Source organism: Arvicola amphibius, chromosome 4, assembly GCF_903992535.2.
Source record: "Arvicola amphibius chromosome 4, mArvAmp1.2, whole genome shotgun sequence".
Lineage (NCBI taxonomy): Eukaryota > Metazoa > Chordata > Mammalia > Rodentia > Cricetidae > Arvicola > Arvicola amphibius.
This window is the reverse complement of record NC_052050.1, coordinates 53,246,898-53,262,044: the sequence shown is the minus strand read 5'-3', so window position 1 is coordinate 53,262,044 and position 15,147 is coordinate 53,246,898. Positions and strand designations below refer to the sequence as shown.

At 47.3% G+C, this 15,147-nt stretch overlaps 1 protein-coding gene across 1 annotated transcript; it reads left to right on the top strand.

Moving 5' to 3' along the window:
• The first annotated feature begins 89 nt into the window (after window positions 1-89).
• Window positions 90-14,916, top strand: Gsg1l2 (GSG1 like 2). The gene is made up of 5 exons (XM_038324869.1): window positions 90-399; window positions 8,379-8,426; window positions 10,044-10,196; window positions 11,242-11,353; window positions 14,667-14,916. The coding sequence occupies exons 1-5, from the start codon at window positions 90-92 to the stop codon at window positions 14,914-14,916; spliced, it is 873 nt and encodes a 290-aa protein (XP_038180797.1).
• The last annotated feature ends 231 nt before the right edge of the window (window positions 14,917-15,147 follow it).

Genomic DNA, 15,147 nt, shown 5'->3' with positions numbered 1-15,147 from the left:
GATGGCAGGGCTGGGGGACGGAGACTGTGAAGCAGCAGAGAGGAGGGGATAGTCCTTGCTCGTGCTGGCACTAGGAACTTCATTCAGCCATGGACAGGGCGAGGTGGCAGCGGGTACTGACCCTCCTCCCCATCTGCCTGGCTCTTGTCTTCTCCCTCACAGCCATGGGCAGCAGCCACTGGTGTGAGGGGATCCGGCGGATGACCAAACCACTGTGCCAGGACCCGCTGGGGGGAGGGAACTGCATTCAGGTCAGCCAGGCCAGCAACAGCACCGGCAGGGGACACGATGACAGCCAGACTGTCCAGTACATCTGGGAGACAGGCGATGACAAATTCATCCTGCTCAGGTTCCATGCAGGGCTCTGGCAGTCCTGTGAGGAAAGCCTCAACGGCACAGGTGAGTGCAGCCTTTGTGTCCCCAGGTCAACGGGTGCAGGAGTGCAGGGTGGCCCTGAGATGCTCCAGAGCCAGCTTGCCTGGGGCTGAATCTTGTGTATGCCATGGACTGACTACGCTACCTGAAGCTAGTCCTTTACCTCTGAGCCTCAGTTTTCTCAGCTATCAAATAGGAACCCAGAGGTGCTTAGCTCCTAAAGATAGCGCACAGAGGAAGTGAGTAGATTCGTGGGAAGTGCCTGCAATGGTGCCTGACACACTGTTTAGGAAGCTCAAGTGTTCACCCACTTGTCACTGTCTGTGGGCTTCTCAAGAATCAAAGGTGGCCCCACCGACCTCTGAGCTGCATCCCTGAGACTTCTTTCTCACTTTCAACATTGTTGTTGTTACTTCAGATGGAGTCTAACATTGTAACCTTGACTGGCCTGGAATGTAGACCAGGCTGGCCTCAAACTCACAGAGATAAAGCTCTGTGTGTGTGTGTGTGTGTGTGTGTGTGTGTGTGTGTGTTCTCTCTAGAGTTACAGGCAGTATTGTGACACCTGACTTGGTTGAAAACCAAACCCAAGTCCTCTGCTAGAGCAACAAGCGCTCTTCAATGCTGAACCTCTCTTGCTCTTCTAAGGACTCTTGGAACAAGGGTTTTCATTAGAAAAACAAAGCAAAACAAGGGCTGGAGAGATGACTCAGCTTTTACAGGCTAGAAAAAAAGATAGAAACTATCCCGTAGTGTCATCAAGTCACCTACCAGGTCTCTCACAATCACAATCATGGTCATAACAAGTTGGACCTTGACCTCAAGAAGCCCTTGAAACAGCCCTGCATAGTAATCCAGTGATCGTTCCCTCAGCTCAGAAGCAAGAACCGGGCCTCAAAAAATCAGCACAGCTTGTAAGCCTTCTCTTGAGCTGGTCCTTTCCTGATTGGAGGTGGAGGTTTATCAAGTAAATGGTGAGGGAAGAAGAGAAAGCAGATGGAGGGGAGGGTTAGGACATAGAGCATAGTTTCCAGAAAGTGTTTTTAACCTCACTAAGAACAGAAGAGGGACAAATCTCGACCTCTTTAGTTGATGTTAGACATGCTGAGGACTGGATTGCTCCTCTGCTTTCAAAGCAAAGGCCCCAAAGTGAAGGGGCACCCATAGCAGCCCCCACTGATGTTCTGACCTCAGACTCACTACATTTCTTGTATAGATTTTTTTATTTTACCATCTTGTGGCAGGTAAAAAATTATTCTTGCAGCCAAGTAGACTGCACTGAGGAAAGTACTCTGAGATACAGCCACCTCCAATCCCATCCAAGTAGACTACTGCTGTTGACTGAGTTTTCTGCCCTGCCCAGTTCCTGTGGTCGTTAAGTCCCAAAGAAATCACACAGAGGACTACATTAGTTACAAACTAATTGGCCTAGTATCTCAGGCTTCTTATTAACTCTTACAACTTATGTTAGCCCATTATTCTTATCTGTGTTAGCCACATGGCTCAGCACCTTATTTGGAGGGGCAGGTCACATCTTGCTTCTTCTGTAGCTGGGACAGGACTGCAGAATAAGCTTTCTTCTTCCCAGGATTCTCCTGTTCTCATCACCCCCACCTCTACTTCCTGCCTGATTGTCCCACCTCTACTTCCTGCCTGGCTACTGGCCAATCAGTGTCTATTTAAAATATAATTGACAGAATACAGACCATTGTCCCACAGCAGACTGCTGACAGGTGAGTAAATGTCCCACCTTAGCCTCCAGGCTAAGTGGCCTTTGCTCCGAGTGTGATGCAGGCACAGCAGTGGTAGCTGGTGCTAATACTACTAAAGCTAAAAGCTCCCAAATCCTCTTCTCTCTGGAGTACTATCACATAAAGTCCACTCTCTCAGACTCCCCCCATCGATACATACATAGTTACATTTGGCTTGTGACGGATCCCGCATGCTCTGGGATCACCAGGATAGTCCCATATTTTCACTTTGGGAACTGTAGACACCACATCGATAAGTAAATGACTTAAGAACTTCTGTTACCAAGTCTGTCTTCCTTCCTGAGGATCACCTCATTTATTGCCAGCTTTGTAGAACGGCATGAATCAGACTGGCCCTGGGAGTGTTTAAACATCCAGGCACCCGACCCCAGGTGCTCTAACTAGAAGGCTGTTCTTGTTTGTTTGTTTGGCTGGTTGGTTGATTGGTTGGGTAAGTTTTTTTGTTGTTGATGTTGTTGTTTTGTTTTAGCTAAGGTAATATTTGTGAACAGGTGAGAGTCACACATTTTGAAAGGCTTTTAAGTAAAACCAACATTTTCTGTCCCTTCCTTCAGGGGAAACTGTTCCTATATGAAGGACAAACGTGGGTATTTTCATTTTATATTAACTATTGACTTAGTGTGATAATAAATAAAATTTAATATTCTCCCTGAGGATACTCCACATAACATCACAGCTTTATTGAAATCAATAAACCAGCAATGCTGACTAGATGTTGCTCATTCTAGCAGTAGAAAGGGTGTTCTGACTACAGTTACTGTTGGTAGAGATTTTTATGGTTTCCTTGGTTTCTAATCGTTATTTCTCTTCCCACTCCCATATCATTAGCACCTCTGTCCCGCTCAATTCTATTCTCTCTAGAGTATATTTCTAATTTGCTTCCCTAGTGACAATGCACATGCCATGAGAGAGAATCACACTCCAGGACCCAGGAAAGTCTTCTGGATAGAAGGCAGTTGGAATGTCATGGAGTATATTGACCAACAAGCATTTCCGTGTTTGGCACAGGGCTAGGGGGACTAACAGAGAGGGTTCCCCAGTGCTGAAAGGTAAAAGCTACCAGAAAATATCTAAGGTTAAAATAAAAGCAAAATGAGGAAGGGAGTGATAATGGATAAGATGGAGGTTTGTTCCTGATGGGAATGAACCATATATTATTTGGGTATGGGCAATCCTTCATAAAGGAGATAGGCTTTGCACCGAGCCACGACGTTTTAGTTTTGGTGCATGTATGTTTGTATATGCAGGTTGAGGGGGGGGGGCTGTGTGTGTGTACATATATGTAGAGGCCACAACCTCAGGTGTCATCCTTGGGAACGATACCTGCCTTGAGACAGGCTCTCCCCTTGGCCTGGATCTCACTAATTAAGCAAGAACGGCCGAACAGCAATGCACCTAGGGATTCTCCCGCCTCCACTTCCCAGCATTGGGATTACAAAGTGACATCACCATGCCTGGCATTTTCTCTTGGGTTCTGAGGATTAAACTCAGACCCTAATGTTTTTGAGGCAAGCAATTTATCAAGAAAACTGTCCTCCCCAAGCCCCATATGTGGAATTTTAATAGTCAGAGAACAGGAGTCAGGATGTTCTGCGTAGACAGAAAGGAATAAGCTGAATCTAAAGCAGTCAAGCCAGGCACTTCCACTAGAACACGGGTAGTGAACGGGAGGAAGACTCAGGACAGACTGAAGCTCACGTGGCCTGTCCACGTCCCTAGGGCAGTTGTCCCCCTTAGATCAGGGAAAAATCTAACTGGAGAAACTGGCATTGTGTTGGCATCAGCGTGCTATTTGTGATGTCAGAGGGAGGAGGGCCTTCCGTGGAGGATGAGCTGGGAATTGTCTTCCTTGTAGTTTTCCCTGTGAGAAAAACTGCCTTGGCTGGATGTAAGGAAAGGGAGGAACTGAACTTCAAGGAGCCCAGAAATGTGTATCAGCTGGCCATCTGCACGCCCTGCAGTGTGTGTCCCCTTGTCACAGCAACACTAGGCTGCTATTGGTGTAAATTATCCCTAAGACTTTGGATAAAAAGCCGTTAGCCAGCTTATGTGTATGTGTGTGTAGGGGGAAGATCTTCTTCCTAAAACAGGACCTGGGGGCAACATTCAGAGACCGTATGAGGCTCTTTGAACCCCTTCCTCTAGAAGAAGCCCCCCTCGGCATTCCTGTCAACCCAGTTGGCATTCCTATATCCTCCGGGACACACACTAAATTTTGAGGAAGACTAATGTTCTTGGCGAGTCACACATAGTCCTGCGTAGAAATTAAGGGTGTGTCCCTGGTCCCTTCCCAGCTTTGCACACCTTGGTTCTGAGTTCACGATGGGAGGAGCCTTCAACAAGGGCCTCACAGGATGGTCCTAAACTCAGCCCACAGACTTGTTCTCTGCAGAAAATAAACAGTCTAAATACTCAGGACTGGAAGTTATCACATATTATATTTTCTTCTTGGAAACTCACTGTGTACATCAGCATGTAAAAATAATCTCTGGGAAGTTACACACACACACACACAAAAAAAAAAAAAAACATGAGTAATACATCCCAGCGTTTCCCAGAATCACAGAAGAAGTTCGTATACTTACATCTATTTCTATTATATATGTGAGAATTATAGTGAGAAACTGTGCCGTAGATGTGTATGCACCCCCACTGAAGACTGCAGAGCGAGAGGCTGATGAACTTGGACCCTGCACTCTTCACTCTGGCTTTTGCTACCCCACAATCTAATAACTACCAGAATGCTTTTTGCCCATCCTTCTAAAATTCCTCCGTTCACATTTTCTATTCTTCTTGGTAGAAGAAAGTTATGATTTCTAAACATTACTGCACTGCCATTGCTTTATTACAATAGGAAGAAGACACGCGCCAGAAAAATTTTCACCGTCCGAAGACACATCATCACCTCTGTGTTTTGCAGGATGTACCTAAAGCCAAAAAGTTTAGTATTCAGTTTTGACTTGATAGGAATCCATTAAGATCAGACGTTCGAGGGTAAGTCAAAAAGCTAGGTAGGCCAGGTGTGGTGGGATGTGCCTTTAATCCCAGCATTTGGGAGGCAGGTGGATCTCTGTGAGTTAGAGGCCAGCCTGCTATACAAAGTGAGTTCCAGGACAGCTAGGGCTACATACAGAAATCCTGTCTCGAAAAACAAAACAAAAAAGCTACGTATTAGAAGTTACAAATGCAAATAGCTCACAGGAGGTGGCACCAGCAGTGGATGAAGACTTTGGGATTGACAGTGACCTTGAACTTTATGCCTTGGCCAGGGGTAGAGATCAGCCCAGCAGTGGGATCAGGTCCTCTGGGGAACTCAGTACAAAGAGATCCTTTGCTTTTGTGAAGGGAAATATTTGGAGTTTTCTCTCTCCCAATTAAAAAAATCTGTTTAGAGCTTTACACAGGCCCACAAAGCCATGAATGCTATGAAGTATAGATCATAGCACCCAGTCACTGACTACATGGGCTAGCATCACAAGCACCTGTGGGACTAGGGGCATAAGAAAGAGAGGGTAAGAACAGAAACAAATGGGAAGTAGTACAAATAGTGGAGAGGCTTGGGAGGGGGTGGAATGGCCTCAGTATACAGGCAATAAGATTCTGGTCCCAAGATGTTCCTAACCAAGTGCAGACAAGGGACTTGGGGGTAGGCCAACACCCCAGCTTTGCGTCATGGGACCTGACTGAGGAAAACTTCCCACTCTGAACCATCTGTCTCCTGGCAAGCGGGCCCTTGAGAGCTTTGCAAAGGGAGTCTATGCCTCTCTCTCTCTCTCTCCACATCCTGAAATGCAGGTTTGCAAAGAAAGTGCCATGCTCTTTTCTTTAGGCAAATCTCCAAATCAATGATATGTGCTTGAGTAGGCCCTGAGCTGGTCTGCTGAACTTGGAGCACGCAGACGGGGGCATGTGGGTAGCCCTGGGGCCTTGGTTCAGGGACAGAATGGCAGAGTCGAGCACTCAGGGCTTGTATGCATTTTCCTACGGCTGGTTTGCCATGCCTCTTGGCTGCCCAAGCCCTGCTAAGCTATGTAACACCCGCCTCTCTGGCTTCATGGGATTTGTAAAGATTTTTCTTCTTAATCCTGCTGGCTTTGTTCAGAAGGAACACCGTTTCTGGGGATTCACATTAATCAAGGGGTCACTCGGGTCTAGCTCTCTGGGCCCAGCTAAACTTGCCCTTCTAAGCTATTGGGAATTTTCTTAATCTGTTCAGCTGACTTTCTGGGGCTCTGCGCCCTGCCCCTGCCTGGCTCCTGGCTTCCCCTGCCTCTGCCCCTGCCCCTGCCCAGCTCCTGGCTTCTCCTGCCCCTGCCTCAACTCCTGCCCTGTCCCTGCCCTGCTCCTGCCTTCCCCTGCCCCTGTTCCTGCCCCTGCCCAGCTCCTGGCTTTCCCAGCCCCTGCCCAGCTCCTGGCTTTCCCAGCCCCTGCCCTGCTCCTGACTTCCCCTACCCCTACCCCTGCCCCTACCCTGCTCCTAGCGTCCCCTGCCCCTGCTCTACCCCCGGCTTCTCTTCCATTACTTCTGTAAAAGGCTCTCCTCAGACTAAGGACATTCACTCCTTTCATGTGCTTGGGATGAGGTTTGAGGGTGTCCCCCAAAGGTTCATGTGCTGATCCTGGTCCCGTGCGGTGATTTAAAGCAGTAGGATTTTTCAGAGGCAGGACTGGTGAAAACAATTAGATCATAGGTGCTATGCTCTTTGTCCTAAGATCCTGGTTAATTCCCGAGAGGGTGAATTCCTCTTGCCTCCCGTCATGCAGTGGCTGTTCTCTATCTTGTGCTCACCCCCACTAGAAGGCCAGGCCCTCATCAGAGCCAAGCAGAAGCAGGTCTCTTGCTCTTAAAAGTCCAGAATTGTGAGCTACAAAATACTTATTTTCTTTGTAAAATATCCGGACTTCAGTATTATGTTACAGTAGAAAACAGACTAACACATGCCTCCAAGCATTAGGCAGAGAGATTGCAAGTAGTGATGTGGCAAAATATACCACTCCTCAGGTAGGAAAGCCCCACTTTCCTTCCTTCCTTCCTTTCCTCCTTCCTTCCTTCCTTCCTTCCATCCCTCCCACCCTCTCTCCTTCCTTCCTTCCTTCCTTCCTTCCTTCCCTCCTTCCTTCCTTCCATCCCTCCCACCCTCTCTCCTTCCTTCCTTTCCTCCCTCCCTCCCTCTTTCCTTCCTTCCTTCCCTCCCTCCCTCCCTCCCTTCCTCCCACTCTCTCTCCTTCCTTCTTTCCTTCCTTCCTTCCTTCCTTCCTTCCTTCCTTCCATCCCTCCCACCCTCTCTCCTTCCTTCCCTCCCTCCCACCCTCTCTCCTTCCTTCCTTCCTTCCTTCCTTCCTTCCATCCCTCCCACCCTCTCTCCTTCCTTCCTTCCTTCCTTCCTTCCTTCCCTCCCTCCCTCCCTCCCTCCCTCCCTCCCTCCTTCCTTCCTTCCTTCCTTCCTTCCTTCCTTCCTCTCTTTCCAGTACTAGGAATTAAACCCAGGGCCTTGTGAATGCTAGGCAAATGCTCTACTGAGCCACACCCACAGGCCTGAAACCCCCACTTTCAACCCCTTACTCTACCAACTTTGTAACTTACTTTGAGCGTGACTTTCAGATCTGTAAAACGGAGATCCTGTACTGGCCTCTATCGATAATTAAGCATGAGAGGGCGTGCGGCGATCTCTAGCATATTTTTCACAACTATTTTACTACACACTTTGCTTAGAGCCAGTTTGAGATAAAGAAAGCAAGGCTCAGCAAAGTCTGGAAACTTCCTGTAGAGAAAGTCATGGAAGCTGCATCTCGGGGCCTGAACTGTCACACGTTGCCCATGGTCTTTTGCTGCTCTCACTGCTGACCCCCCTTTGCCCCCACTTACTCTGCCTGTCCCCCTTCCTCACTTTTCCTCCTCGGATCCACTTGGCTCTGTTTTTACCCTCCCACCACTAGGGCCGCTCTGTCCCACCCCAACATCCTTTCTAGTTTCTGCTTTAGTAAAAGCAGGATGATCCTTTCCACCTGGGCATGCATACTTCCCGGTAACATGCTAGTATCGGCCTGGGAAATATATACGGTATTTGTCTTTCTGGACTTGGGTTACCTTACCACTCATGAATATCGTTTTTCCAATTTCACCCAATTTTCTGCAAATTCGTTTTTCTTTACAGCCAACTAGAGTCGTATCAACACAGCACATATTCCGTTTGTCTGTTTGTGCTTGGCTGAGTTCTCCTTGTCTTCCAGGCGAGCAATGCAGGTGCTTCCTGGGGGTGGTGCCCACCGAGGCACAAGGTAAGCATTGCGCTTTCAGCCAGGGTCCCTTGCCATTGTTTTCTTGGATATAGGGAAAGGATGAGGTGGTTGGCTATGGTTTTCCCCATGAAGTCAACCCAGGCTCCCTTTGTGTGCCTTATAACCACGCCATGTGCTGCAAGATGGTAGTCAGCTTCTCAGGGGGACAGGAGACTGATTGGTGGAGTCTGAAGCTTCCTGAACCATAAATATTCCCATGATGGCCAATCTCAAGCTCTGCGGGTAAAGAAAGGCAGAGTCGGGAAGACACAAAGTCTGATATACCTCTCCTTGCCTGTGCTTTCTTCTCTCTACCTCCCATTGAGTGCTTGCTTTCTGGGTATCTGCTCTCCCAGAGGGAACACAGCCTTTATGAAGCTGCAGAGTGGATCACGTTAGTCTTAGGTGTTCCTCTGTCCCATCATCGGGCTGGCCTTGTCCGCCGTAGTAGGACTTTTACAAATTTCCATTTCCCTTCTGTCACCTCCTACCCGTTCTCCACTTCACATCCAACACAGCTCCTGCTGCGATCCCAGCAAGGAAGGGTACACACGCAGCTCAGATGGAAACAAGAGATGTTGGTAGAACTGGAACCTACCCAAGGCTCTTAAATGTTCAGAACCTTCTGCCCTCATATTCAAGTTTGTGTATCTTCTTTAACAGATTTCATTTTTGATTTGAGTGTTGGGGGTGTGTATGAATCTGCACGCCTCTTCTGCAGAGGCCAGAAGAGGAGTGGGGATGCCCCTGGAGCTGGAGCTGCAGGTGATTGGGAATCACCAGACTCAGGTGCTGGTACCTGAATGCCGGTCCTCTACAAGAGCAGCAGGTGCTCTCAGTCAGAGTCATCTCGCCAGCCCCTGTGCATTTCCTGTAAAGACCAGAGACAATGTCTCCATTGTAATAAAATATGCTGACCCTTAAGCTGGGGAGTGGGCATTCCCAGAGTATCTTGTGGCCCTCCACCAGGGTTTTGCTCATGTTTCCCTTCCCCTCCTATCTGTGGGCAGTCTTTATACCATCCTTGAGGCCCTAGGATCCCCTTGACTGACCAACTCTCCGAGACTCAACAAAGGTGCCTTTGGTTTTCACATTGAAGGCTTGCTGGCTTGCCTCGCTCCCACTTACCTGTGTCCACAGGGAGTACTTACGCTGGAAACTTGGTCCTGGGGTAGAGCTACTGAGAGGTGATGAGGAACCTTCAAAAGTGGAGACCAAGGGAGGCTTAGGTCTTTGGGCTGCTGCTCAGAAGGAATCAATCCTTTGCAACCCTGAGTTAGCTTCCATGAGAGAGTGTTAGAAGAGAATAAGCCTGACCTCTCCCGGCCTCTCTCCTGTCCCCCTGACTTCATGTTAGCCTGGATTTCTCCTTTTCATGTATGGTCCCACCATGATGCCAAGCTCATGGTACAAGATAGCTAAGGAAGTTTTACAAGAACTTTTTGGGACTTTATAGCACCCAAAACTGGGAGCTGAAGAGAACTTTCTGTTTACAAAATGTCTAGCCTCCCGTCTTTTATTCCAAGAACAGAAAGTGTGTTAGTGATAAAACCGAGGGACCAAACCTTCCAGTGATGGATTCTGAATGCCCAGCATTTCTGTCCTTTCTGTTTATAGGTGTTTTGTGGCTCTCCATTGGGGCTGAAGTTTTGGATATCTTCCTGATACTGACAGGTGTCATCTTCCTGGGCTGCAGTGTGAGTCATTGCCATTCTGGATGCAACTGGCTCAAGGTGGATGCCTCGGTGGCCATCCTCATGGTGCTGGCAGGTATTTCCTAGCAGGGGCAGTCTTCCCCAGCCCACTCCAGAGAGGACATGATGCTTCAAGCCAGAGAATAGGCTGCCTGGTTTCCCCCAATCACTGGCCAGCTCAGTAAGACAGCTGGTCTTCTAGATAAGTCACTGGACGAATTCCACTGGACGCAGTAGTGTTGAAAATAAAAAAAAAAGATGGGCACAGGTGGAGAGAAACATGTACCCATTGTGTCACAGGCAGGGAAGAGGATGCACTGTTGCTGGGAACAGCAATGATCTCACTTAGCAGAGGGGTTAGGTTTCAATCCACAGAGGAATCCTCCTGAGTTTAGACCTCTGGTACACAATGTTTGTATATATGTAAGTATATACTAAGTCACTCAAGGAGAGTTACTTCATTTCAGCAAGTTGACTGTCATAGCTAAGCTCTGGTGAAGACAAAATAGGAGTGTGTCTACTATATACATTCCAATATCTTTTAAAATTATTACCAACCTTTGGTATACATGTTCCACAAAGAACTCTTTCATTTTTTTTTAATGCTACCTCTGTTCTCTGAGCAACTTAATTTAGCTTTCTAAAGTCCTTAAAGTTAATGTCTCCACCAAGATAGAACCCTGAACATATGGCTTCCTTCCAGCCTCCAGACAGATGCACAAAGTTCTGTCAATGTGTAGCAATCCAACTTGTGCATCAATCCTGTGTTTGATGAACGTAGCACATCTTGCCCAGGGATTAGCACCAGTAAGTAGAAAGATAAAATCCGATTGCTAGATCTTCCATAGCAAAGAGCAGGGCCATGGACCTGGGGCGATTCCTGCTCAGGTCCTGGCATCTACTATGTTCTTCTGGGTTGTGATCAGGCCTGTTTCTGTGTCCCTTTAGTTTCTACTGTGGGAATGAGATATCAGACGGAGAGTTTAAGGAGGTGTAAGTGCAGGTACTGAACAGGGATCTGTGGATGGTAGCATGCTCCCAGCATCAGGCACAGGCAGGGTAGAGCAGATTTCCCCTGTGTTGTGTTCTAAACTGTAGCTCACAGAGCTTTACCTACACAGGACTCCTGGGTATGGTGGCCCACATGATGTACACAACTAGTTTTCAAATCACTGTGAACCTGGGGCCAGAAGATTGGCGGCCTCAGACATGGGACTACGGCTGGTCCTATTGGTAAGTGGCTTGGTTATCCTGCTCACGCCCTGGTGGAGCAGAAGAGATGAACGTAGATTTTTGTAGGAAAATAGACGTTGTCATAGGACTGATATCTGCCACTCTTATGACTCGGTTGGTAGTATAACCTTTCCATAATCCAGTTTTCTCAGTGGTAGAATGAAATCACCTACCTTGACTTTTTAAGAGTTTTGGGGATTTATTTTCTTGAGTTTTTATTTGATTTTATTTTGTGTGCATTGGTGTTTTACCTGTGTGTATGTCTGTGTGAGGGCATTCATTTAGAGCTGAGCGCTCCAAAGTCTCTCACTCTCTGCACATTGTCCAGCTGTGGGTCTCTGTGTTACCATCTGAGTTACCGTCTACTTCAACTTCTTTGACGACGGCTGATGGATTCTCTGATCTGTGGGTGTAGCAGTATGTTACTGGATCTCATTTGATTGCTGTGTCTCTTTTATGAAGTAGTAGTAGTAGGTTCCTCCCTAGGGCCCACGACCTAACTAGTCTCAGGTTCTTTCCACTTTAGCAGTATCAGGTATGGATTCCATCTTAAAGAGGGGTCCTTAAATCCAATTTTAAAAAGTGGCTGATTACTTCCAAAAACATCTGTGTTTTTACTACATCATTAAGTCTTACAAGTAACTGTCGTGGGTTGCAGGGTTTGTAGCGGGGTGGTATTGGTGATTACCTTTCTCCTCTGTTAACATACTAAGGACCTTCAAGTACCATGAAGGCTAGTCAGTAGGGGTGAAGCTTCCAGAGGGGCATCAGCTTGATTCTTCCATCTTTAATGACATATATAAGCCGTGTTATCAGCAGCAATAGGGCCTTACCATCAGGCTGTGGAGAATAAAGATGTTGTATTTATAAACTACTTGACAAATGGTAGTCTAGATTTTTAAAATACAGATTGGAGAAATTTTTCCTATGCCTGACCCTTATAGACCTAGTTTCTGTTCCTGTTAGAAAGACTCAGTCATGCCATGCAGGATCACAGAGGATTTCTTTATTTATTTGTAAATTATTGCTTTTACAGTGGTAGAGATCATACTCACGCATGCTAGGCAAGTGCTTTACTGCTGATCTGCTTCACCAGCCCCAAACACATTGTATCTTTAAAAAAAAAAAAAAAACACCAGTGTACTTACATTTCCTCCCACACGATAACCTCTGCTGGGAGAAAGTTGATAGCTTTGAAACTGAGTCACCTGTGACGAAACCAAGCCAGAGAAAGTCATATACCGAGATCACTCACTCATTATTCTCCTGATATCTGAACTTTTGAAAAATAATAATAAAAAGGGCAGGCAGGCATTTACTATGCATTACACCAAGAAAGCTAGAAGCATAGGGAGAGTCAGCCACTTGAACAAGAACCTCAACACACTGGGTGCAGCACAAGCTTGACCCTGAGCCACAAGGATGGAGATGTACCACTAAGATTACACACCTTACCCCAAAACTACAGACACCAGTCAACCGTTGTTCCCCAGCTCCCAAAGAACACAAGTCAGCTTATCCGTTTTACTTTTTCAATAACCAACCTTTTCCTTTCTTCTCCAGAGATGCCAGAGTCTACCCCATTAGTCCAGGTGTCTCAGATTGTCCTTCTATTTATTATTTGTGCCAAATAGAATCTTGGCGTGGAGAACTGTCCTTGTATTTTCATTTGGTGCCCACAGTTATTTTCCTGTCGGTAAAACTCATGTTTGACCTTTACTCCCATATCCTGCCTTTAATCCTTATGATGCATCTGTTTTAAACCCTTCTCGGCGTTGGTCTCCCCAGTCTGAAGATGTTGATTTGAGTAACTGGGTTTCCGGACCCTACTCCTTCCACCTGGGTCACTGAAGCGGCTTCTGACTTCACAGGTGCTCTGGGTACTGAGGCCTTCTCGCCAGCACTATACACACTTGAGGGATCAATAGAGAGAGATTGGCTGCTTCTGTCCCTGCAGGTACTCTGTGCTTGATCGTCTGGCAAAAAAAAAAAAAAAAAAAAAAAAGTCCACAAGGCTGTTGAAAAGCCTTTGCCCTTGGAATTTTTTTAAAAGATGTATTTATTTATTTTATGCATGAGTGTTCTATCGGCAGGCCTAACTTTATGCCAGATGGAGCATCAGATCCCACTAGAGATGGTTGGGAGCCACCATGTGGTTGCTGGGAATCAAACTCAGGACCTCTGGAAGGACAGGTGATACTCTTAACCGCTGAGCCATCTCTCCCGGCCCTGTCCTTGGAATTTTTAAGGCACTGTTCTATTTCCTTCCTGCCTGTGTCGTTGCTGTCAAGGGGTCGGCACTGTTCTGACTCATTGTCTACGGCTTTCTGGGTGTTCCTCCCATCAAGCGGGTGCTTGTCTTATATCCCACACTTCAGGGAACTTTTCCTGTGTTACTTCTTTTGCTATTTCTTCTCCTTGGTCTTCCGTTCTCTCAGAACTCTTCCTAGTTGGGTCACCTGGTGTTCATTACCCAAGATCTTTTTCTTTCCTTATCTAGCTTCTTTCTCTTTTCGTTTCACTTTCGAGGGGGTGGGGGTTTCTTCCACTTGTTTTTCTAACCTTAATTCTGAGGTCAGGTGTGAGAAAAGAGTGAAACAGCCTTTGCTCCACAGCCACCTTGTCCTATAAACCCTGTTTTCAGATCAGCCTTCCCCTCTGTCTCCCACACATCCTCCTGTCTTGGGGTCTGGGCTCTTTGTGCCTATGCCTTCAGGAACCAAACCTGTGCTCTCAGAGACACGGGCTTGAGATCTTGAGATCGTGTCTATGGCGTGGAAGATGTCTGAGGACAGACTTTTGCCTGATATCCTAGTGAATGTGTGTGTGTGTGTGTGTGTGTGTGTGTGTGTGTGTGTGTCCTCTCAAGGACTCAGTGGGATTATGCAATAGACTTCCTCCTGTCTTCTGGCAACCCTTCCCCCTAAATACTGTGCTGCTCCTGTCTTCTATGGATGGGCCACTCCTCTCACAAATGCCTGCCATCCCTTCCCATCTCCTACTGTTGCTCTGAAGCTGTCCCTCGGAGAGGTTGTGGGGAGTGCAATGAGCTCTTGATGTCATTCTTCCCTGTAAACTCTGCACTCTCCTACCTTGCCCTTTTCCAGGAAATGCAGAATTTTATAATTTGCTCCAACAATAAATCCTCCCAGTAAAGGGAAATCTCCCAAGTTAACTCTAAGAGGTACCTAAAGGCAAAAAACAGCATCCCCATGCATAACAGTAGTGTCTGCTACCCCCAAGTGGGTGACCAAACCCAGGGCAGCCCTGGAAGCCTACTTCAGGCCTTTGCTAACTGTGCCTTCTGTTGCAGCCTCGCCTGGGGATCTTTCGCCCTCTGTATGGCTGTGTCAGTGGCGACCATGAGCAGATACACCGTCACCCGGGCAAAGAAGCCAAAGGCACAGAAATGCGGTCCATACCCTCAGCACAACATCCCACAGCCTGAAGCTTCACAGCAGGTTTGGCAAACAGGAGCTGCTCCTCGCCCCGTGGGACAAGTCTTCGTGAATGTTCTTGGACACCCTCCCCCAACTAGAGGAGGCAAAGTGTCCATGTGCTAGCCAGTAATGCAGGGCAAATAAGCCAGGCACTTGTTACCCCAGTGAATATCTCTGGAGTGGGGTTCAGAACACGATGGTACAGATAAACCTTCCAGTACTCATCTCTGGATTCAGCCTCCCATGCCTCCTACAGTGCCAGCATCTTTAGAGGAGATAATGTCTACAGAAAGTATCAACTATTGCTACTCTAGTGTAAAGTCATGTCATAGGCGTCCCTGACTGAGTCTAATA